Source organism: Grammomys surdaster, unplaced genomic scaffold, assembly GCF_004785775.1.
Source record: "Grammomys surdaster isolate TR1022 unplaced genomic scaffold, NIH_TR_1.0 254, whole genome shotgun sequence".
Taxonomy (NCBI): domain Eukaryota; kingdom Metazoa; phylum Chordata; class Mammalia; order Rodentia; family Muridae; genus Grammomys; species Grammomys surdaster.
In genome coordinates, this window is record NW_021604695.1 from 1678999 (window position 1) to 1704782 (window position 25784).

Here is a 25784-nt window from a genome sequence, read left to right on the forward strand (position 1 = left end):
CGAGTTCGAGGCCAGCCTGGTCTACAGAGTGAGTTCCAGGACAGCCAGGGCTACACAGAGAAACCCTGTCTTGAAAAAACCAGAAAAAAAAAAAAAAGAAACAATCAAAAGATACAAAAAATATTAAACAATCAAGACCATACTATGTACTAAGACTATCTGAGAAAATGAAGTACAAAAGTCTTCAAACGGTGATGGTTGCCACTCTCTCTACTACTGCAACGTGATCACTCCACTCCCGTCTCTCCTAGGACTTCCTACGCACTGCTGGCACGGCATCATCAACCCTCAAGTTGTATGTTGGCAAACCCACTCTACAACTGTTAAGTGAGGGTGGAGCCTAAAGTAGATTACAAATCAACAGTGACCTCCATAAACAACCTGCCACATGCCCAAATATACTTGATGCATTGGCGTAAGTATTAAAATGAATTCTAGTAAACCTAAGAATTTACTGTAGACATAAATGCAATCAGACTTTTCAGTTTGCTGGGTAAAATGAATGGAATTTTTATCCATGTGTTCCAGTTCATTTATTTTTTTTTCTCTTTCTTTTCTTTTGAGATAGGGTCTCATGTATGCTGGACTTGAACTCATTATATAGCCTAGCACAGCTTTGAACTTCTGACTCTCCTGTTTCTACTTCTCTAGCACTGAAATTATAGGTATGTGCCACCCATGGGATCAAAACCAGGGTTTCATGCATGCAAACAATACTATACCAACTGAGCTACATCCTCACCTCTGATCCAGGTTTTATAGCCTCAGTATCTAATGGGCTTGGTGTGAGGAAACATTGGAAATACTTAAGTTTATATTACAAAATATAAAAAGCAGAGATTTGGAGGCATTTAACATCACTACTATAGAGAAACACTACTGTTTGGACTGCTGTTTTCCTCAAATGTACTTTAAAAGGACAAAGTGCTGTATTCAGAAGAACATTGTCTTTTTTTTTTTTTTTTTTTTTGGTTTTTCGAGACAGGGTTTCTCTGTGTAGCCCTGGCTGTCCTGGAACTCTCTCTGTAGACCAGGCTAGCCTCGAACTCTCGAATTCAGAAATCTGCCTGCCTCTGCCTCCCAAGTGCTGGGATTAAAGGCGTGCGCCACCACCACCTGGCAACATTGTCTTAAATTATTTTATAAACTATTAAAATGTTAAGAATGTTTAGTCCAAAATGATATGTATGGTATGGATATTAGCCATAAAGTACATGATAACCACACTATAATCAACAAACCAAAAGGAAGGCCCAAGGGAGGATGGTTGAATCTTTCTTAGAAGGGGAAATAAAATAGGTATGAAGGTGGCTGCAGGGAGAGAACTAGGTGGGAGAGGGGATAGGGTAGGGAGCAGGGTAGGGAATCAGATATAGGGAGAGCAGAGGAGAGAGAATGGAAATTGGTGGTGGTGGGAGATCTCAGGACATGCTAGAGACTTGGGATGGGGGGAAGCTCCAGGGCGTCTATGGGGGCGACTCTAGCTCAGACTCCTAGCAGTGAGAGATATGGGCCTGAAGTGGCCACTTCCTGTAGCAGGCAGGACCCCCAGTGGAGGGATAAGGACACCAACCCACCCACAAAACCAAAGATGTGTCCTGCCTACAAGATGTGCAGAGACTGAGGGAATGACTGCCCCAAATTGAGACCCATTCCATGGGCAAGACTCAACCTCTGACACTATTAATGATACTCTGTTATGTTTGCAGACAGAAGCCTAGCATAACTGTCCTCTGAGTCTCAACCCAGCAGTCAATGGAAAGAGATGCAGAGACTCACAGCCAAACATTAGATGGAGCTTGGGAGTCTTATGGAATAGTTGGGGAAATGATTGAGGGACCCAAAGAGGACAGGGACTCTACAGGAAGATGAACAGAGTCAATTAACCTAGACCCTTGGGGGCTCTCAGAGAATGAAGCATCAATCAAAAAGCATGCATAGGTTGGACCTAGGCCCCCTACAGAGATGTAGCAGATGAGCAGCTTGGTGTTCATGCAAGTCCCCCAACAACAGGAGCAGATGCTGTCCCTGAATCTGTTGCCTGCCTGTTCTGGGATATCTTCTGCTATCTGGGCTGCTTTGTCTGGCCTCAGTGGGAGAGGATGTGCCTAGTCCTGCAGAGACTTGATGTGCTGGGGTGCTGGGGTGGGGTGGGAGAGTAGTAGGAGGTTGAGACCTAGAGGGAGCCCCTTCTTCTCAAAGGAGAAGGGGAAGGAGAAATGGGGAGAGGATCTGTATATAGGGGTACAGGGAGAAGAGAGCTGATACTGGGATGTACAGTGAATAATAAATTTAAAAATTTTAAAAAAGAACATTTAGTCATATTCATATAATTCAATACAAATGTCAGTGAAGACTAGAGAAATATAAAAAGATATTTCACTTCTATGGTGATTATAGTTGCTAGATAAGCTCAATAACCAGCTGTCTTTAAAACAAAAAGAATTAGATTGGTATACAATATTGATGAATTATTCTACGATACTCAAATAATAGATTAATGCATTAAAGGACATAAGCACCTCTTTTTAAATGAAGTATTTTAAATGAGTGAGCTGGACAGAATGTGATTATTTGTGATGTCTCATGAAATGATTTTAAGTTAAGCTCTAAAACTGTATCAAGATCCAAAAAGGAACAAAACAATAGTAGCAATAAGTTACAAAAGGTGACTTCCTCAGTTCTATCTTTAAAGACAGGAGGAAGAGATTCCTCATTCCCTGGCCTAGGATGTAAAGAGAATTTTTGCTTTTTAAAAAAAACGGTTATAGGGGCTGGAGAGATGGCTCAGCAGTTAAGAGCACTGACTGCTCTTCCAGAGGTCCTGAATTCAATTCCCAGCAACCACATGGAGGCTCACAACCATCTGTAATGGGATCTGATGCCCTCTTCTGGCAGTGTGTCTGAAAACAGTGGATTCACATACATAAATTAAATAAATAAATCTTAAAACAAACAAACAAACAAACAAACAAAAAAACGCCAGGCAGTGGTGAGGAATGCCTTTAATCCCAGCACTTGGGAGGCAGGGGCAGGCGGATTTCTGAGTTCAAGGCCAGCCTGGTCTACAGAGTGAGTTCCAGGACAGCCAGGGCTATACAGAGAAACCCTGTCCCGAAAAACAAACAAACAAACAAACAAACAAACCCAGTTATGTTATGTGAATAAGTTTTTGTTTTAATCCCAGGCGTGGGATAAGAGGCTGCTTCACAGCAGGTGACTATGATTTGCCTTGTGCACTAATGAGGGCGTGGTTTTGCCAGCTGCAGATAGTCTACATTTGGAATTCTGGGAACTTTTGAGAAGGAATAAATGCCAGAGTCCCGAGAAGGACTGGAGGTGCTCCAAAGAAAGAAGAAAAGGATGAGAAGGAGCAGCAGCAGCCGCAGCCACCTGCGCTTCTGGTTGCTGTTGTGGTTTGTCAAGTGATCTTGGGCAAAAAGACAAATGAAGATGGAGATATCCAGACTACAAAGACTGGACTGGCCCTAAGAAACCCTGTCTTTAATCAGCAGGAAGTGGTCTAAAAAGGTCTACATCCTCCCATTTCCCTTCTAACCTCCTTTCTCTTCTGCCCAGTGTTGGGTTGGAAGGGATTAGGGTGGCATAAAGGTTGGAAAGGAAAGGTATAAAAACAAAATAGTAAAAAAAATAAAAATAAAAAAACATGCTGGGGATCACACCCTAACTCATGCATGTTACACAAGCATTAGTACTGTGCCAGCCCAGAGACAATTTCACTAAGAAATCATAACGTTTTTATCCTTAAAGTGTTTCATTATTCTTCTTATGAAATCAAATATATATATATATATATATGTATATATATATTTTTTGTTTGTTTGTTTGTTTGGTTGGTTGGTTGGTTTTTTTTGTTTTTCGAGACAGGGTTTCTCTGTGTAGCCCTGGCTGTCCTGGAACTCACTCTGTAGACCAGGCTGGCCTCGAACTCAGAAATCCACCTGCCTCTGCCTCCCAAGTGGTGGGATTAAAGGTGTGTGCCACCACTGCCCGGCTACTAGTGGCTTTTGTTGTTGTTTCTGCTCCTGTTCTCAGATGGGATCACTAACTAGTCCAGACTATCCTGGAATTCATGATCTTCCTACTTAAGTCTCCTAAATGCTTGAATTACTGTTGTATAATACCATTAGAGGGAGAGAGACACAGAGAGAGACAGAGTATAAGTTTATATATACATTTGTGGGTGTATGTATGTGTATATATACACATACATACACATATAATTATATATATAATTATATATTACACTTCCTATAGGATATATTACACATTTTTTAGGACTGGTGTTTATATAAAGAGAGGGAAATTGGAACAAAAACGTTTATATAAAGAAAGTTATGTGAAGACTAAAATACTGCTGATACAAGCCAACAAATTACAAGTTAGGAAAAGCCAGGCATGATGGCCCATGCCTTTAATCCCAGCACTTGAGAAAAAGGCAGGTAGATGTCTCTGAGTTTGAGGGCAGTCTGGTCTACAGAGTGAGTTCCAGGGCAGCCAGGGCTACATGGAGAAACCTTGCCTCAAAAAACAAAACAAGGAGGAGCAGCAGAGGAGATAGGAGTAGCCACTGTTGGGCTGGACCACACCCTTCCCTGTGCCTTCAAAGGTGACACAGAGTCTGGTGACACACTGGTTTCTGCATTTTAGCCTCCAGAACTCTAAGACAATACACTTATGCATGGAAATAGAAACAGAGAATTATACTCTTTCTTCTCCTTTTTTTTTTTTTTGTGAGACAGTATCTTACTATGTTGACCAGTCTACCTCTGTCTCTCAGTGCTGGGATTAAAGTCACGTGCTAGTGCACCTGGCCTGAGAATTACTTTGAGCATGTCTTAGCTAGCTTTAGCACACAGGATGACAAATAGCTAAGTCTAATCATTGTATACTGTCATCAAAACATTAAAAAGGCAAACCTGCGATATCTCTTCATATGTGCACAAATACTACACCATATAATATAATATAACAAATATAATATAACACACACATATATATATATATATATATATATATATATATATATGTATATGTATATGTATATGTATATATGTATATATATATTGAGATGTTTACAACAACTACGGAATATTTTTTTTTAGTTCTGTAGCTATAGTGGTGGAAAAGAAAGAAAACCAGTGAGTTGTACCATCCCTCGGCCCTCATGAATCTCATGAAACTCAAGCTTTTCATTGCATGTAATGATTAATTACAGTAGAAGTTAATTACACTATGAATAATTGTTTTTTCTTCAAAAGTACGTAGGTAATTTGTGTTTAAGGTCTTTGAGGAAAATACATAAATGAGTCAAAAGGTAAACAACCTCTAGAGGTCACACATACACTAAAGTTCTTACCCTTGGCTTCTGGGGTCTTCCCACTGTGTAATCCGAGTGTTGTGGTTGACAAAATACACTCTGCCATTGCTATCAGTTCTCTTCTCTTTATTAAAAAAAATGAAAAACACAATATTAATTTTGGAATAGTTTTCCCTCAAACTAAGACAAAATAAGCTGAGTCTGCCCATTCAGTGACTGGTGATCTTATCACGTCTACAGCACGTCACAAACACGGAAGTGTGCTCTAGCTTCTGAGTATATGCCTTTCCTCAAGCTCACTGATCCAGGTTGGGATGATCTTTTAGTACACTATGTGAAGATATGTCTCTGTCCTCCACCTGCCTAAGGCACCGTCTGATTGGTCTAATAAAGAGCTGAACAGCCAAAAGCTAGGCAGGAGAGGAAAGGCAGGACTCCCAGGAATTCTGGGCAGGCCAGGGTGTTTGCCAGCCAGAAACAGAGGAGAGGTAACAAGCCACATGGCAGAATGTAGATTAGTATAAATAGGTTAATTTAAGTTGTATGAGCCAGCTGGGAACAAGCCAGGTGAGGCCTAAAGCATTCATAATTAACATAAGTCTCCATGTCATTACTTGGGGAACTGGTGGGTCAGAGACAATCCAGCCATACTCACTCGCACTTTTGAGAGTTCTTTCTGTTTCTTAGTGAAATTATAAAATATTATTTTTGGGCTGGGAGCAATGTCTTTGCACTTAAGAGCACTTATGCTATTATAGAGGACCCAAGTTCAGTTCCCAGCATCCACATCAGGTAGTTCACAACTGTCTGAAACTCAAGAGTACTTGAGGTTTCTGAGGATACCTGAACTCATGTGCACATATCCACATACAGACCGACATATCCACATAAAATTTTAAAAAAATTTTAAATAAAAAATTTTCTAAGAAGCTAAAGAAGATTTATTTTCCATTGTCCTGCCCATATAACTTTTCAGCTATTTAGCTTTACACAAGTGACATCTGGGTTTGTGTTAAAGTGGGTGTAAACTTAAGGTCCATGAGCACTAGGTAAGCAATTTATGCCTGAGATACACCCTTAGCTCAACCCCAGACAGATACAGAAGGCAAAGACAACCATGCAGGAAAGCTTTTCTCTCTCTTTCTTTCTTTCTTTCTTTCTTTCTTTCTTTCTTTCTTTCTTTCTTTTTTTTTTTTTTTCTGCTTTTTTTCGAGACAGGGTTTCTCTGTGTAGCTCTGGCTATCCTGGAACTCACTCTGTAGACCAGGCTGGCCTCGAACTCAGAAATCCGCCTGCCTCTGCCTCTCAAGTGCTGGGATTAAAGGCGCCACCACTGCCCGGCTGCAGGAAAGCTTTTCTATAACAGCAACATAGCCCACAATTCAAAAATTTGAAACCAAGAGATGATTTTTTTTCCCTATACTTGCTTCAAAAAAGTAAGAAATGGTGTGTTAATAATCATAACCATAAAAATGAGTCCAAGTTCTTCTGCCATAAAATGAAGGGTAGGGGCTGGAGAGATGGCTCGGTGGTTAAGAGCACTGACTACTCTTCTAGAGGACCTGAGTTTAATTCCCAGAACCCATGTGGTAGCTCACAACTGCCTGTAACTCACGTTCCAGATCTGATCCACTCTTCTGTGGGCACTAGGTATACCCATGGTACACAGATACATATGTAGGCAAAACATGTATACATATAAAATAAAAATAAAACATAAATCTTAAAAATAAATAGAGGATAGAGTATAAATGTATAGCCTCCAACTATACACAAATAGAACAATTATAGAAACAAAACATACATTATGTCTAGCAATGCAATCTGACAGGTAAGATTCAATACCAAAGGGCCACACCTCCTTTTCTAAAGCATTTTGTTTTGTTTTATATTAATCATACACTGACCATCCCACTACCCTAACCATCAAAAGACTCCACTTCCAGACTACCATATATATACATATATATATATATATACACACACACACTATCCACACATCCCCCATAGATACATACCATACATACCATACATATCATATATATCTATATATATCTTCTTCCCGCAGAGAAATGGCTTATTTTGTTCTGCCTCGTGGTGGTTGTATGTACGCCTAGTGGATGGAGATGCGTACATATACGAGCATGTTTATGCACATGCATATGGAGCCCAGAGGACAACTTCATGTATGTTCCCTCTCAGGGACTACTATGTTTTTGAGCAAGAGTTTCTCATTGACTCATGACTCATTTGATTGAGCTAGCCTAGCCAGCCAGCAAACTCTAGGGATCCTCTCAGATACCTTCTCCCTCAGAGATTATAAACGCCTGGCACCACACCCATTTTTCTTCACAGATAGTAGGGAGTAAACTCAGGTTCCCATATTTACACAACAAGCACTTTACTATCTTTCTGCCTTTGTTTGTTTTGTTTGGTTGAATCAGGATTTCCAATAGTTGATGCTGGTTTTAAACTCAGTGTGTACCCAAGGCTGGCCCAAAACTCCTTGTGCTGAGGTAATAGGTACATACCGACCATCTCTCTGGGTTATTACTAAAATGTTTTGAGTATAAATGATTTTAAGAAAAGAAATGATGGATTTTTTTTTCAAGATGGATTATATGTGCTTCCCTTCTATGTACATGCCTGGCTTCCCTTAGTTTTTTTAGATAAGTCTCTCTCTGAATCTGGAGGTCAACAATTTGACTACGCTTGCTGACCGATAAACTTCAGGGATCTGCTGGTCTCTTCAACCTCCATGGAGTTGCAGGCATGTGCTACCATGCCTGGATTTTTACCTGGTTTGGGGAATCTAACTCAGGTACTCCTGTTTGCATGGTAAACACTTTTCTTACTTAAGCCATTTCCCCAGCTCAGCTTCTTTTCATTAGAGAGGATCTATTTATTTGGTGATAGTAAATACCTCATGTATTTATTTGGTGATAGTAACAGACACTAGAGCCCCAAGAGTACTAAGTATATAATCTTGTGAAAATGACTATCTTCTCTAAGCATTAGCATCCTCGAGGTCCTTCCAGATTATTATGTCAATAATGTTTCTTTTCACTTTTTTTGCAATGCTAGTGACTGGACTCAGAGCTCTACCTAGAGCTCTCTAGTCCTGATTTTCTAAGTAACAGATTTTTTAAATTAAAAAACTGATGTGCTTACCCCATCCAGGGGGCAAAGGACCAAGGGGATCAAATTCTTTGTTTTGTGATGTAGCAAACAAATCTTGATTCTATAAAGAATAAAAATAAATAATTAAATATAATTCACAGCATAAACACAATTTCAGAGCAAATGTATGAATTCCAGTATGACTTTCCTAGCATACACAATACAACATATTCTTACAGAAGTTTTATACAGTATCAACATACTTTTATTTTGGCTAAAAAAAAAAAAAAATCTTCAGAAACCCTATGTTATAGCAACAAATGTTGGTTCAAGATATAGCAAAAAAAAAAAAGAAAGAAAGAAAGGGAGAAAGAAAGAAAGAAAGAAAGAAAGAAAGAAAGAAAGAAAGAAGGAAAGAAAACACTATGGAAACTATCTGACACTTAAAATTATGTAAAATTAAAATAGTACATAAATATATAAATTCTTATCTACAAATTACTAGTTTTCCCCTTGTGCTACAAAGTTTCCTCTACTAGTAACATAAAAATTAGAGAATCATATACGCTCCCACCTCCCCCAAGACATGTATAAAACCAAAACCTGGAGTGGTAAGATAGCTGAAAACAATCCTGCATGTGTACTCAAAACCATAGAGACACACAGGACATATATGGAATTCGAGTAGAAAGATAACAAACTGCCACCAAAGCAATTAAGTATCTATTTCACATAAAAGGCAATAAGCACTCCCCCGAATGCTCTCTCTGATAATGATGAATTTGTCCACGTCAGTAAGTGGACACCATTCTAATGATGATGAGGTCCAACAAAAAGGCAGCAGAGGCTGGAGAGACAGCTAACCGTTCAGAACACAGGCTACTCTTGCAGAGGACTTAGGTTCTGTTCCCCATATGGCAGCTGTAATTCAGTCGCATGGGGATGTGAACTTCTGACTCTGAATACTGCATGCATGTGGTGTACAGACAAACATTCAGGTACTTATATACATAAAAGAAAAGTAAAGAAGCCCCCCAATAGATAGATAGATAGATAGATAGATAGATAGATAGATAGATAGATAGATAGATAGGCAGGCAGGCAGGCAAGCAAGCAAGCAAGCAAGCAAATGTAACAAACAAAAGAAATAGGCAAGAAAATGGAGGAAAGGTACTATCTAGGAAGGGAAGGAAAGCCATTTTCCTCTGGTGCACTGTAAAGAAAAGCTCACATGATGCTTAGCTTCTCCAGGGCCCTGCAGAGCTGGTTTCTTTGGTTTAAGTTCTATATACTACTGCAACAAATCTATTTATTTTGACATGGACTATTTTACTTTTCTCAGAGATTGTTCTGTGATACTTTGACTTCAGATCATAAAATTCCTAGCAGCAGACCACAGAGCAATGAAAGCACTGATATATTTACCACTACATTTGCACTATTAGTCTGAAAGAAAATATGTATTTAATCCATTTGTTTACATTTAGTAAAGTTTTTGTTATTATTTTTTGTTTTTGTTTTGTTTTTTATCTATCTCTATTCTATCCAGCCCCACCCCAGACAAGGTGGCTGACCTGGATCTCACAACAAAGACAAGAATGGCCTAGAAGTCAGAGATCCAACTGTTTTCCCCTCCTGAGTGCTGGAATTAAAGCCAGGTACCACCATGTCTGGTTATTTTTGTTGTTTCTGTTTTGTTTTTGCTTTGGTTTTTGAGCAGTGTCTTAGTGTCTTGAGTTGTCTGGGCTGGCCTTGAACTCTTGAGCTCAAGTGAGCCATCTGGTCAAATTCCCAAATGTTAGAGATAACAGGCGAACACCATCGATCCAGCTGTGTAAAGCAAATACTTTATAAACTTACATACTGTAGACATGTATAATGAAACACTGTGAGGACTATAAGCTCTTCAGTTGAGCAGCATACCAGTTTATTTAAGAAACTTTATCAGTAAACGTTAACCATTACCAACTCTATGCAACCACATAAAAGTTAGCCTCCCTGAGACTTGAACTTTCAATTTTTCTAGTAAGTTACAGGCAGTTCTACATTTAGAATTGCATTAATTCTTTTCAAACTGCTTGGGTTCATTTTAATAATATTTTTGTTAATTTCCATGAATTTTAAATAGGTCTAACTTCTTTTCTGTCTCCTTAACACTAATAGGAAAGACAAAATCCATGACAAAATCAATACCTACAGATGGTAGCACCTGGGTTGCCACCCTACTGCCTTCCATTAGTGCATCTGCCTTCCATTAGTGCTTCACACGATGCATGCAGGCAGTGTTTAAACACTGAAGATTGTTTATTTCTTTGTTTGTCCATACAGTGTTCTGCCTGCATAAACACCTGTATGTCAGAAGAGGGGACTAGATCTCATTATAGATGGTTATGAGCCACCATGTAGCTGCTGGGATTTGAACTCAGGACCTCTGAAAGAGCAGCCAGTGCTCTTAACCGCTGAGCCTTCTCTCCAGCCCAACACTGAAAATTTTTATCAGTTATAATAATCAATAAATCAACAGGCTCTTACCCCATAGATGAATCTCTGGTTAAACTGCTGCATTGCTCCCTGAAGTTGACTACGCTGTAGCTGCCACTGTTCATAGTTCCGGACAGACTCCAAGGTTGGCCTCTGCCATGTTGTGGTTCTTGTGAAATGGTCAACATAATAAATACGTCCCATATTGTCCACACGCCGTTCCCAGCTAAATCAGAAAGGAGACCACTAATTTAAGAAAACTTGTACAAAGCATATAAGACTTTTTACCTTGAGAAACTACTATTTTTCTGTTTGTACTGAGGATCAAATCCAGGGCCCTACTCATGCTATTCAGTGCTGTGTCACTGAGCTACATTCTCAGTTCGTTCTGATTTACCTGAAATCATTCATTCATATTTACAAACTGAACTTCAATGTTTCTAAAATTTTGTCCTTTAAAAGTCTGTAACGTGTATCAGGGAGGTCTTTTAAATGTAATATATATTCAGAATAAGTCTCAAATGAAAAAACAATTTACACAGGAATACAACTACTACCTTTCAACTTACTTGTAATAAAATAATAACTTTTAAGACAAAAAAGTTTTTTTTTCAAATTTATTTCATAAGTCTACTATATAGAATTACTACATATTATATATATATATCAGATTCTTATGATGGAAACAAATTACTACTATTGCCAGCATCACTATAGATAGGGTTCCTCATCGACACCTAACAATATTATTACCTGCTAATTCAACAAGTCAAACCACTTTTAGGTATGCATTTCTCTAAGGGTTAGTTAATATTCGTTAATATCTAGTCAAGCTAACATTTTTCTAAAGATTTTTATTTCTACATGTATGCACATGTGTGCTGGTGACCACACAGGTAAGAAGGTAATGGACTCCCTGGAGCTCAAGTTATAGGCAGTTGTAAACTGCCTCATATGAGTGCTGAGAAACAAACTCACAAACCCTACAAGACCAACAAACACTCTTAAGCCACCGAACCATCTTTAACCTCAGAGTAGATGTATCGCTCACCCCATATTTGCTACATATTCCCTTTGAATTAAAAAAATATTTTTAATTTCAATTTTATAATATATACATTAAATGCTTAGTACCATGTTATCAACATGTTCTTAGCTTTCTGAACCATTGGCAATGATTTTAATATACACTAATTTTAATAATAGAGACCTTATCCTAATAGGTAATAGGAGCTGTAATTCTTTTCTTAGGATGGAGGGGTTGAGACAGGTCTTACAGCACAGGCTGGCTTCTAACTCCATGTATAGCTGAGGATGACCTGGATCTCCTGATCTTCCAACTTTTACCTCCCAAATGCTAATAATTCAGACAAGTGCCACCATGCTTAGTAGAGTTATAACTCTTGAAGAAACTAACTTAAAATTCTGTGGCTCTTAGCTGGCTAAAAAGCTCAGAGAGAAAATTACAAAGAACAAGAACTATGGAATCCTTAAATTAGAAATGATAAAAATAAAAATCACTCATCACAGTGTGGGAGCATAGGTTTGTAACCCCAGAACTTGCAAGGCTGAAAGGCTGAGGCAGGAGGATCAAGAGTTTCTTCTGGGATATGCAGTGAGACTCTGTCTCCAAAAACAAACAGTAACAACAGCAACAGCCTCAGCATGCTTGGTGTCGCTTCTCTAGCTCTCGTCCTTCTAGTCTGTGTCTAGCATAAAGCAAACAAAGGAGAGGAAGAGGAGAACAGGGACTGTAGGAAACCGCAGGTACAGATATAATTTGTTCTTCTGGACTAACTGCTGTTTGAAATTCAGACCCTTACCCAGGAGGTAGAGGCTCTGGTCTATCCCATGTTGTTCGCTTTTCAACATGGTCTACATAGTAAACACGTCCGTGCTGGTTTACTCTCTGCTCCCACCTTTAAATAGAAATCAAAAACTAGTAAGAACATTTTATATTAAATGTTTTTAATATAAAAACATTTGACTTCAGGCTTTTTAATCCTGCTTACACGTAATCATCTTACATATCTGAAGAAAATGAGCCTGTTAGTCTATACAGGGGAAAACAGAATTAAAATACAGTCAAGATATGTCATCTAAAAAGAGAGGGAAAAGCCCAAGAGTGATACATGCACAGTGAATGAGTTTTCTTTTGTTCTGGAAAAAACATGCTTTTCAAAGCCAGTCAGTTAACCTAGAAGACCAACATCTCCCAATCTAATCTGGCTATACTCTGAACCTGGGAAGAAAGAACACATCAGTGCCCTGAAACCTGAACAACTGAGCTAACTGAAGGGCAACATTTTGACTACATTCTATAAAAAAAAAACAAAAACAAAAAAAAAAAAAAAACCAGAATTCAAAGCATAAGTCTTTATCAAAAGTGTTCTTGCACATTACAGGGAGAGAGCTACAGACTAGCCACCAAAATACTCTAATCTTCTGTGCAGGTTTGTTGCCAAAGAGAAGAAAGAGAAAAGCAGGAAACCATCGCAGCTTGTTACTTTCACAATTATTTGCTTATTTATTTTTATGTGAATGTGTGAATACCACACATGTGTGTGGTGCCCACAGAAGCCAGTAGAGGACATCAGATCCCTTGAGAGTGGAGTTACAGACAACTGTAAGCTGCCACATGGGTGCTTAGAATAAAAACTGGGTTCTCTAAAAGAGCAGCCAGTTCCAGATCTTAAACCTTTTTATTTTTAATTATATTTTTTAGATTTACTTTAGTGTATGTGTATCAGTGTTTTGCCTGCATGTACGTATGTGCACCATCTGCAGGCCTGGTGCCCACAAAGGTCAGACGAGAGAGAGCACACAATTATGACCTACATAAGTAGTTAACTTCTCATCATGAGTTTAACTTACCAGTCAGTAAATAACTTTGACTGGCATTCTGAGCCCTGAACATGAGTTTTTGTTTTGATTTGTGTATATGGTACTGATGGTACTGGGAACTTCATACATACTACCCAAGTTTTCTACCACTAAGCTATACACTTATCCCTGACTGAACTCTCGATTTGAATGTCACAGTGTAAAAATGGAGTTGGGGAAATGGCTCAGTGGTTATTATGAACAGTTGCTACTCTTACAATGGACCAGAGCTCAGAACTGGCTGTAACTCAAGTTCTAGGGGTCCAGTGTCCTCCTTTATTCCACAGGCACTGTCCACATGCGGTGCACATACAGATGAGACAAACAGGCACACATAAATTTCAATTTTTTTTAAAAAAAATTTTAAGTACAAATTAAAATGGGATTATAGAACTAATTTATCAGTTTAAATTATTATATTGCTATGATGATTTTATAATGAAAAATTATTTGAGTATTTACTTTTTCCCTAACTCAGAGAAGATGTACTTAGTCATATAATTATTTTATTACTTGGCTTTTGTTAACTTTCTGTGGTGGTAGTGGTAGGATCCTTCACTAACTGTTTTGTTTTCCATGTGTAATGGTGCATACTTGGGCAGGAGAAGCAGAGGGGTCAGTAGTTCAAGGCTACTGTCATCCACACAGTGAGTTTGAGGTCAACAAGGGCTATGTAACAGTCTACCTCAATGCTTAAAAAAAAAATCTGGGAGACAGAGTCTCATGCTGCAGCCCAAGTTGTCCTGGAACTCACAGCAATCCTTCTGTCTCAGATACCCAAGTGCTGAGATTACAGGCATGTGCTAAAATACCTAGCTCAATTTTTTTTTTCCTACTTCCCAAAAAGAAGAAGTAGCACTTAAAATATGGTAAGCTTTCTTGGATTCTAAACTCCTCAGATCAATTACAATTACTTAAAAGACAATTATGAAAGAATATACTATAATCCTTTTAAATTAATGAGTACACTCAAAGGCTTCAAACAACCCAATGTTGACAGTTACTTACCCAGGTGGCAGGGGAGCTTGACTTACAGTGTTCAGGGGTCTGGGGCCTGAGCCTCCAGATATAGTAAGAGGAATTATTAAACCAGATGTTGCTCCTTCGGATGTACTTGTATTTACATTTGTATTTGTTGGTGGCAAAGAGCCTGTACTAGATCCATCACTGTCAGAATTCGTGGATGGTGAGCCATTGACAGAAGCTATAGGTTGGGTAAAAGAGAAAAAGGTTTTGCTTTCTGAAATCTAAAACCAGCACAGAATTTTAACTTAAAAATTAAAAGGTAGATGACAAATAAAACCTAAGATGTGGATATACAGGTCTCATCAAATTACACAGCATATATTATTTTGAATTCATAACCATATAAATAACTATTTGGTTGATCATGGTACAAGGATCTTGTGTATAATAGGTAAGTATGAGCTACAACTCCTAGCCCAGTGAAAACTTTTAGAATAGGAAACCATAGGTACCATTTTCCAGGTCCTTAGAACTGCCTTCTCTACGTGACCCTAAAGATCTGAGATTAATTTCTGATGTTAGTACTGAGTGCACTGATGCCTCTGATCACTAATTAGAAAATGGATATTCTGTATAAGTGCTATTATATAAACAACATTCATATTGTTAATATATGAAATATGTTCATTTAGTGAACATTTTTTGTTTTCTTTCTTTTTTTTTTTTTTTTAAGGTTTTTTGAGACAGGGTTTCTCTGTGTAGTCCTGGCTGTCCTGGAACTCACTCTGTAGACCAGGCTGGCCTTGAACTCAGAAATCTGCCTGCTTCTGCCTCCCAAGTGCTGGGATTAAAGGCCTGCGCCACCATTGCCCAGCCATTTTTTGCTTTCAAATTATCATTTACTAGTGAACTTGAATTTTTTAATTAGATTTATTCAGTTATTTTGTGTGTGTCTGGCTTGCACACATGTCTGTGTGCATCACATGTGGCACCTGGAGAGGTCAGAGGAGGGGGGGCGTGTCCTGAAACAGAAGTTATGGGGCTGAGAGTCGAATACAGTTCCTCTGCAAAAGCAACAAGTGCTCTTAACAGCTGAGTCCTTTTTCCCACACCTACCCCCAGACAGCTTTTTAAAAGATAAAATGTACTAAGCAACTAAATTCTTTTGTATAAGATGTGTCACAGTCATCAACCACACAAAGTTTCAATATAACTATACTATACTGTTTATACTTTATATAATACATGTTATTTTCATTCATTCATTTACTCTTCCTCTCCTCCCCCACTCCCCAACACGGTTTCTCTGTGTAACCCTGGCTGTCCTGGAACTCACTCTGTAGACCAGGCCTGCCTCAAACTCCATAGATCCACTTGCCTCCGCCTCTCGTGTGCTGAGATTAAAGGTATGCCCCCCACCACTCCAGCATTATTTTCATTCTTAATAAAGTACTGTTTCATGTAACTTCATTCCTGAAAGAAAAACTTACAGAAAAGGCAATTCTTAGTTGCCTATGGAAAAACGATTCTCAGTCAAGTTTTTAAACATAAGAATGCAGAAGTCAATATGGTGGCTCATACCTGCAATCCCAGCACTTGAGAGTTGAAGCAGAAGGATTACTAGGTTGGAGACCAGCCTATACTACAGAGTAAGATTCTATTTAAATAAAACACCAATGACCTAAAACAGCCTCCCTGACACCTACCTGATAATCAGTTCCCAAACAGAATATTATTTAAAAACACTAGGCATAGTAGTACACACTCTTGATCACAGGCTGAGGAAGGAAACATTTGAGGCTAACAAGGACACCATTTGGAGACTTTCTATCAACCCTTCCTACCAAAAACCCCTATTATTTACAAAACAGCACTGAAGGCTGGAATATATACCTGGTCTTCGTGGGGTGGGTGGAGGTGGTCTCGAAGGTCTAGGAGGTCTAGAAGGCTTAAAACCACCATTTGAAAGGGATGGAGAATTGTTCCCACTGGCCCTCTTGTTTTCCCCTGATGTTGCAACCTCAGGGTCCTCTGATCCATTTGTGCTCACTCTGGATAAGAAGAAAACCACCTTATGATATCATTTATTAAAAAGACATTTATTAAAGAGAACCTTTAAACAATGTAACTTTTGAAGGCACCAAAATCATACATATTGCTACTGTTAGGACATTCATTCTCATGATTCTCTCTTGAGAAGCCTGCACTCATATCTTGGTGAGTACTGTCCTTTTCCTAAGTGGCTCTTTCCCTTAACGTTACGCTTAATGTTAAAAACCCTTTCTAGCCAGACAGGGTTACACATGCCTAGAAACAAGCATTTGGGAAGTAGAAACAGGAGGAATTAGGGCATCCAAGACCAATCTTAACTACAAATAAAGTTTAAAGCCAGAGAAGCTACATGAAAATAAAGCCACTTTCCCATTTGAAAATAAAGAATATAAATAATAGTTCTCAGTAAGAAGTTACCTGAGAGTATACTTGTAAGATTAATAGACGTGTGATTCTAACAAGGTAGAGTTCTAGTTGCTTTGATAGAACCACATCATGGACTTTGGTTTTCCTACTAACAGTGTGTTATTTGTTTTTCCCTCCTGGGAATGGAATCCATGGCTTTGGGCACATGGGCCAAGTGTTCCAGCAACTGAGTTACATCCAAGCCATTTAAAATACTTTTAGCATGAAAATTTCCATGCATTACAAAAGTAAACAGGTAACATAGGAGTTTGCTGTACTAGTCTATCCAACTTCCAAACCATAATATTTTGCTTTACTTCCTTTTATATAGCACAGTCTAGCCTTAAACTCAAGTTGGTAGCATTGGACTTAGAATGCCTGACCATCCTGACTCTACCTCCCAAGCACTGGGACTCCAGGCCTGCTCCTGCTTGGCTCCTGCTTCATCTGTTATCCCCAGCAGTACCGTGATAGGATGACGTGTTCTTTTTCTGATCATTTTCTCTTATGACCTGCGACATTACTTTTTTGGTTCTTGTATTTTTTTTAAGATTTATTTTATTATTTATTTATAAGTAATTACTTGTGTCTGTGTATAGGCACATATACTTATGTAGCTGCCCACAGAGGCGTTAGTCCCCTGGAACTGGAGTTACATGTAGTTTGTGAGATATTCAACATATATGCTAGTAGAATGTGGGTTTTTTTTTTTTTTTGAAAGAGCAGCAAGCACTCTTTACACTGAGCCATCTCTCTAGCCCCTTGCTATAGTTTTTGTTTCTGTAGAAACTAGATTTCATGTAAGTCAAGCTGGTTCTGAATTACTAATCTTATTCTTTCTCCCAAATGCTGGATTATAGATGTGTACCAACAGCCCCAACTTTTTAATGTTATTTTTTTAAAGATAGGGTTTCTCATTTAGTAGCCTGGGCTAGCCCAAGTCTATACTATATAGTCCAAGATAGCTTTAAACTCATGGCTAGCCACCCAAATGCCAGGATCATATAGGTAAGTCAGAATACTTGGCCCACAACTTATCAATCTGAACCTGAAATTTAGTAATTATTCCTGTGTATCATGTATGCACTTGTGCATGCATATTCAGATGTGTTTGTTTACATGAGTATCTGTGAAAGCTGGAAGAAGCCATTGGATCTCCTGGCCATCTTTCCAGCCCCCTGAACCTGAAGTTTAAATGAACTGATCAGGTTAATTCTTTCTTGCATACTTCTGCACTCTGTGGTAAGCAGCCATGAGCTCTTACCTTGTTTCATCTCTGGGTCTGCAGGCATCATCATTCTGTGTAGTACCTTTAACATCAATAAGTTTAAACAAAATGAGATTCAAGACAATAGTTTTCAACTTAAACTAAAAAAAAAAAAAGCAAAGCCTTTTATTAAACTATTAAATCTTTCTAATAACAACTATAAATCCAAACATGAATTTTAAAGGAAAAAATATGTTTAATTTCTTCAATTCTATACAAATGTATATCATTATTTAGTGAGAGGTTAGTTAAGGTATGTCACTCACACATCACTCTGTATTTTTTGAGATATATTTTTGACTCTAACTCAACAAGCTGGCACTGAACTCGCATGCACTCGCCACAGCCTCACTAGGATTAGAGTTGTGCTCCTTCGTATGCAGCTTTTAAACATTTACTTTATCTGAAATATAGAAGAAAGCTACTAATCAACAGTCAATATAAAAATAATTCCAAAATAACAAAGCTAATAGTAACTCTTTATATAAAAGAGCTTGGAAAAACTCAGAGAAAATGAAAGACACAAAGAATTCTCAGAAAAAACAAGTAAGTTTCAAAGAGGCTGAAATGAATGCCATAACATTCATGCATTCTTCCAGTTCTACTCATAGGAGATTCCTAGGACTCTGTCAGGACTGTGTAAGGTGTTCAAAGGGAGGCTGCTAGAGGTAAACACCAAAATCAGTCTGCAGACACTGAAAGGGACAGAAAACTGAAAACTGCATAGGACTCCAGTTGAACATGTTAGGGTCCAAGAATCACCAATGAACGATACCCCAGATTCAAATAGTATGCAAATGCAAAGAGTGTTTACTCAGCAGAATTTCCTGTATGCAGGAGTCTCTCCATCCAGGAATGGAGACACCTAGTGAGCTTGTAGACCCAGCTTTTACTGTCAGAGGAATTCCAGGGAGGAATATGTGCCCCTACAAAGTTAGCTCTATCTCTAGGGGTCTAATTGTACAATTGGTTAGGCAATGGAGACCTGTGTGTGTGGAGGGGGTGCCACATATTCATTTAGGTGCCTATTCTTACTTCAGGTCAGATGACAAGGTGTCCTCAGATTGGCTGCCTGTGGCTGTGGTTGGCTGACCACAGGTTCCTGGATCCAGGTTCTCATTTCTAGGAAATAGAAACTTAGGCCTAGTCTCCCTAACTGCCAGTTTGCAGCCTGTCATGGAGTCATGCTGGCTCTGGCTAACTCAGTCCTCTCAGACTAGATGCAACTGGAAAATGCACAAAACTCCCAAGATATAGTCACGACTCCAATAGTAAATCACCAGCATACCACACCACAGCTATTTGTAAATTCACTACAAAGACACTGATTCATAAACATATTATGCCACAAATACCAAGGGTGGTAGAAATCTACTTAGGTTTCTCTCTTTAAGTACTAGAGATCATAGAGAAATACACATTTAAAAATGATATACTGGAATGGATAAAATGTGGAATTATTTTGTAATTGAAACTGTATTAAAATCTACAGTATTAAAAACAAACTAGCAAACCATGTTACCTCAAAATATGCTAAGTGTGGGCTGGCAAGATGACAGACAGACAAAGGTGATTGCCACCAAACCTTACAACTTGTGTTTGATCCCTGGAACCCATCTGATTGAAGGAGAGAACTGATTCACAAAAGTTGGCCTCTAACCTCCACAGTCTTACCATACTCATACACATACATACATAGAAACATGTAATAAATACAATGAACATTTTTATGAAAAATCTTTAACTATACATCTGAAATGATGAACCTTATGATATATAAAATGTACCTTAATAAATTATTAAAGTTGTTTCTACAAACATAACATAGTGTGCTTCTGGGAGTTCTTTGGAAGTTGGCAGTGAGGTTGGAGGGGTTGAGTGACCTCCACCTCCAGTGGACAAATATACTTGAGGAGTTCAAGTCCCAGTGTGTCAGCTTTACCAAGGATATAGCCATGCTAGTCCCTAGAATACATCTGATGTCTGAATCTGACTGGACAGATAGATCCTGGCAGTCAGCAGAGCCTCACATCCTACTGTTTTAGCAGTCATTATCCAAGAAGCCAAAGCTTCTTGAACCTTGAACCACCACCTTTCAGCCTCAAGCTTTACACAGCTGTCCTTACTCTCTACCATCTTCCCGACAGTGTGATTATGTTGCTTTCTTCTTTCTCACTTCAATATTTAAAGGATGTTCAATATACATTAGAATGTGCTTGTACCTCCTTTGCTTCTTGAGTCAAGCCAACAATGCCAAAGCCCTATCATATGTGTGTGACCCTAAAGCCACAGCGTGCTCCAGATCCAGCAGGCCACATCTGCTATATTCAGGAAGTGTCCAAGATCAGTTCACAGCTGTTACAGGGAAAGTATGACTTCATTGTGGTGGGTTTTCTTATACTAGGTGTTATATTTATGGTGACATAGATTTATGTTTCAATATATTGGAAACTTTGCATTTTATCTCTCAACCTGCTGCATGTTACAAGCCTGATTAAAAAGGAGCTTTTATAATCTTAAAAAACAAAAAAGCCAAACCAAAACCAAAATGGGGTTAAAGATGTAGGTCTCTTGGTAGAATGCTTGCTTAACATGCACAAAACCCTGACTCTGGGCCCTGGCACTGCATATACCAGTGTAGGAGGAGCTAAGGTGGGAGGAGTGAGGAGAGGAAGAGGAGGAGCTAGAGAGGGCAGAGATGTAGGAAGATGGAGAACCACACAGGTATGGAGAGCAGTCGTGGGGAACAACTTATAAACTTATGATTAGGTTAGCTAATTGGGATACAACTCTCCTTGTATGGGCTTCTTGTTATTAATCATTATCAAACATAGAAAGCCTTTGATTAATCTATAAGAATTGGAGTCTCATTCTCTTACTGAGCCCGCATAGATGGCAGAATGGTCTGGGCAATGACCTGCCTTGCGGAGACAGCGTGGAAGATTGGCAGAGCCATCTCTCATGCTGGCATCTAGTGGGTGGCAGGGCTGGTGTTTCTGGCGGGCCAGTTCTAGCTGCAGCAGGCACATGGCCTCCGGCTGAGAAACATGGCGGCTGACACAGGCCGAGCTGCCACAGCTTACATAATCAGCCTGAGCCAGAGGCCGTTTTAAATAATTACCACAACACACCAGGTGTGATAGTTCACACCAGTGATCTCATCAAAAGACTGCCATTAATTCAAGGTCAGTCTAGGACATAAAATATATTATAAGTCAACCTGAGCTCTCGAGTGTGAAACTGTCACAAAATAAAATGAAACAATGCTTTTTATGTGTATTAACTTTTCTTTAAATGATTGATGCATATGTAGCATTAAAGTACAAAATCAAGTCAGTATTCCATTTCTCCCATAAGTAAAAAAGTCATGCCTTGGGGCAGGGTTGCTCATCAGGTAAAAGCACTTGCCATGCAAGCCTTACCACCTCAGTTCAATGTCTGGAACCTGCATGAAAAATCAAGATACAGTAGTAGCATCCATAATCCAGTACTTTTAGAGCAAGACCGGACACAGATAGAAATGTCTAGGATCTCTCAGGCCAGCTGCCTAGAGTATACAATACAGCAGGCAGAAGAAGAGGCCCTGCCTCACCTAGGTAGAAGATGAAAATCAACACCAAAAGTTGTCTTCTGACCTTTACACATGCACTGTAGCACATGGGCACCTCATACATACACACACACACACACATACACACCACATATATACCACATACACACATACAAATGAATAAATGAGAAAGTCACTTGGAGATGAGCATGGTGACAAGAAATCTTATCAAAATTCCAGATGCACAGGTTTTACCCACAGGAAACTCTGGGAAGATCTACAAAGATTCTCCTAAGTGAGCTAAACTCTGGAGCCTTCCCTCCATAAGATAGCACGTTTCTAAAGCAGTTTAACACACTTCAGATTCCTTGGCTGCCTAGCAATCTCAAAACAAACAAAAACTTGATTTGGCATATCAGAATAGAAGCAGAATGCAGTTTCAAAACACTTTTATCTTATGGCAGTTACCAGTCTTGAGATAGATCAGAAAGCCTCAGGCCAGCAGCAAGTTGGGGAGCAATGAGCCAGACACTGCACTGGGCTAGGAACTCCAGAAAGTAGATTTAATGTTACTTAGTTGCAGCAAACCCTGGCACTAGATAATACAAAGACATTTTCTCCAAATCAAAGAATTCCCAAATTAGGCCTTTAAAATTTGGATAGATCAAGATTAATGAAAAATTTGCAATCAAAGAATATAAAATAAAAATCAAAATAAGCCCCAATGAGGGAAAGAGAAAATCATTTCTAGGTTAACATAGTGTTACATGCCTATAATTTTAGTATTCAATACTCAGAGGAAGACTCGAAAATCTGCTGCAAACTTGAGCCCTGCCTGATAGGCTTTATATGGTGTGCTCCAGGCCAGCCAATATTATATATCAAGAACACAAGACACTAAAAGATTTTTAAAAAATCATTTATATCTTCCAAGGCTTTAGATAGAATTATTAAATAGAAAATATACAGAAAACCATGATCAAAAGAAAATTAGTGTATTGGGCATGGTAGGAACATATGACTGTAATTCCAGTACTTGAGAATCAGAGACAGGCTGCTGAATTTGAGGCCAGCCTGACCTACTTAGGGAGACCTGTCCCCAAAAAGTAAAGATAAGGGCTGAGTGCAGCTCAGAGTACTTGTCCCAAATGCCAGCAGTCCTGAGATTCATGCCTAGCATCTCTAGCACACGAATGGAACATGGTGGTACATGTACCTTAACCCCAGCATTTGGGAGGTAAAGGCAGAGGATCAGAAATTCAAGGCAATCCTGAGTTACATAGTGAGTAAAAGGCTTTTACTACATGAGACCCTATCTCAAAACTAACAAGTCTTTCAACATCCCTACACAAAGACAGAAAATGTGAAACTAGCTACACAAGCATCAACAATTCCACTTACGACTATAACAAAGATATTAAAACATCACAGAGAAAATTTTCCTGAAAGTTAACAGCATTAGTTATAACTCATAATAGCCAAAAGAAAAACCAGCTAAATGCCCACCTGAAGATGGATAAATTGTAGTGTACATGTCCAATGGAATGCTATTTATTTAGAAAGACACTGATGCACACTACAACTCAAAGTCAGCTATGGGCTCAGAGAGGAGCACTTGCTGTGCAAACGTAAGGACCACTGTGCAGAACCTAATGCTCACATAAAAGCCACATGTGACCCAGCATGTGCTACAACCACAGCATGGAGACAGGAAGAAACAAGAGTTAGTGCTGAGCTTGCTGGTGGTTAGTCAGTCAAAATACCAGAGCTCCAAGTATAGCAGAGATGTTGCCTCAAAGGAACAAGGCAGAACAATAGAGGGAAAAGGCTACTGTCTTCTCCCTGCAGTGTGCACAGCTAGACACACACTCACAAGCATTCAGCTGGAATGTAATATGATGCAGTGGTTAATTTTCATTGTCAACTTAACTAGATTAAGAAATGCCAATGAGTTAGTAAAGCACATCTCTGATGGCATTTCCAAAGATGACAAGCTCATCTGACTTAATAGAGACATTATGCCGGCCTTCTCAAGGGGTCACGGGAAGCAGGAAATGGGGACTTGATGAAGGAGGTCATGAGACAGCAATGTTCTTAAGATACTGTGTTTACTTGTCCTTTTCCTATATTCCTTCCTCTTAATTCCCATAACGTGAGCTACTTTGTTCCGTCATAGTCTTCCCTGTTGTGATGAACGTATACTTCTGAAAGCAGGAGTCAAGATAAGCAATTCCTTCTTTAAACTGTTTATGACAAGCATTCTGTCAATAGTCATGAGAAAAGTAAATACTATATATGATATATTTCTACAATATGCAAATCCAGAGAAAGGAAACAGATGAGGGGTCACTAGAGGTAAAGGAGGAAGCAGGGTATTGTTCTAGGGTTCCAGTTTTCAAAGCACAAAGATACTGAATATACTCTTGATAATAGTAACTATGACATATAAATTTCACCTAAATTTGAAAACCCCAAAACAATAAAAGGGGACATATTTGAAGAAGCAGTAAGTGTTATAAGCTGTAAATAAACATATAATTTCATTCTATTTACCATTGAACCCTATTACCATTAAATTCTATTCCTAAGTATATAATCTGCATGAAAGCTTATCAATAAATATTCCAAAAATATTTATTATTTATCATTGTTTATAACAGCAAAAACTTAAAAACAACCCAAATATAATTTAACATAAAATTCCAGCATGTTTACCAAATAGATTTTTATAAAACAGGAAATGACACAACAATATGGATAAATCTCCAAAAATAATATTGATATTACATATAACTCAAGACAAAGTCTAGTGTGGTAACAAACACTTGTAACCCCAGCACTTAGGGAGCAGAAGCAGGAGGACCAGTTCAATCCAGCCTCAACTATACAGTGATTTTGAACCCAATCTGGCCTACATGAAATGCTGTCTCAAAACACAAACCAACAAAACAGCAAACGAACAAAAGACTTAAGATCAAAAATCCTACACGTAATATACTAGTTTGTTTTTTGAAAATTCAGAAAAATTATTACTACAAAAAAGATAAATGACATAAAAGGAAAAATACAGATAAATGCAATGATATTATTTGTGTCTTAATAAATAAACTGTGAGGTAGTTTTCATAGTTGTTTATTTTGTACATATACTAAATAGAATAATACAAATCAAAGTACTTTGTAAACTGAAAAAAAATGAAGAATATAATAAAAGTCCTACCTAAAAAAACATGATCACAGCCTGTTTTAATTTTTAAAATATCACTCACCATGTCAAATAAAAACATAAACACAGGGCAGTTTAAAACACATATTACTCTTAGAGAGGATCAAGGCTCAATTCCCAGCACCAAGATGGTAGTTCACAACCATCTGTAGCTCTGGTTCTAGGGGTTCCAGAAGTAGATCTTCTGATCTCAGTAGGAACCAGGCACACACACATAGTGTACATACATACATGCAGGCAAAACACTCATACATATAAAATACAACAAATAACAATGGCAAAGAAAAAGGAATTCTGTTGGCCTTTGGAGGAGGGCAGGCCAACTAATACTTTAAGCATATAAAAATGTTCAAATATAAGTCAATTTCAAAAAAGACTACAGGAGGAGGATGTAGAGGTGCACAGCTTTAATCCTAGCACTCAGGAGGTAGAGGCAGAGGCAGAGATGCAGAGAGGGAGAGAGACAGAGAGGCAGAGAGGGAGAGAGACAGAGA

The 25784-nt window shown here is 38.6% G+C and overlaps 1 protein-coding gene across 2 annotated transcripts in view; it reads right to left on the minus strand.

The window, feature by feature from the left end:
- The window catches only part of Itch (itchy E3 ubiquitin protein ligase), a 96688-nt gene that overhangs the window by 29678 nt on the left and 41226 nt on the right, over positions 1-25784 (minus strand). For both annotated transcript variants that reach the window (XM_028775246.1, XM_028775247.1), the window contains 7 exons: positions 18513-18558; positions 16685-16842; positions 14834-15029; positions 12766-12861; positions 10994-11168; positions 8513-8582; positions 5381-5465 (listed from right to left, as the gene is read on the minus strand). In XM_028775246.1, coding sequence (XP_028631079.1) covers positions 5381-5465; positions 8513-8582; positions 10994-11168; positions 12766-12861; positions 14834-15029; positions 16685-16842; positions 18513-18558 — 826 coding nt within the window. The remainder of the gene's footprint in view (positions 1-5380; positions 5466-8512; positions 8583-10993; positions 11169-12765; positions 12862-14833; positions 15030-16684; positions 16843-18512; positions 18559-25784) is intronic.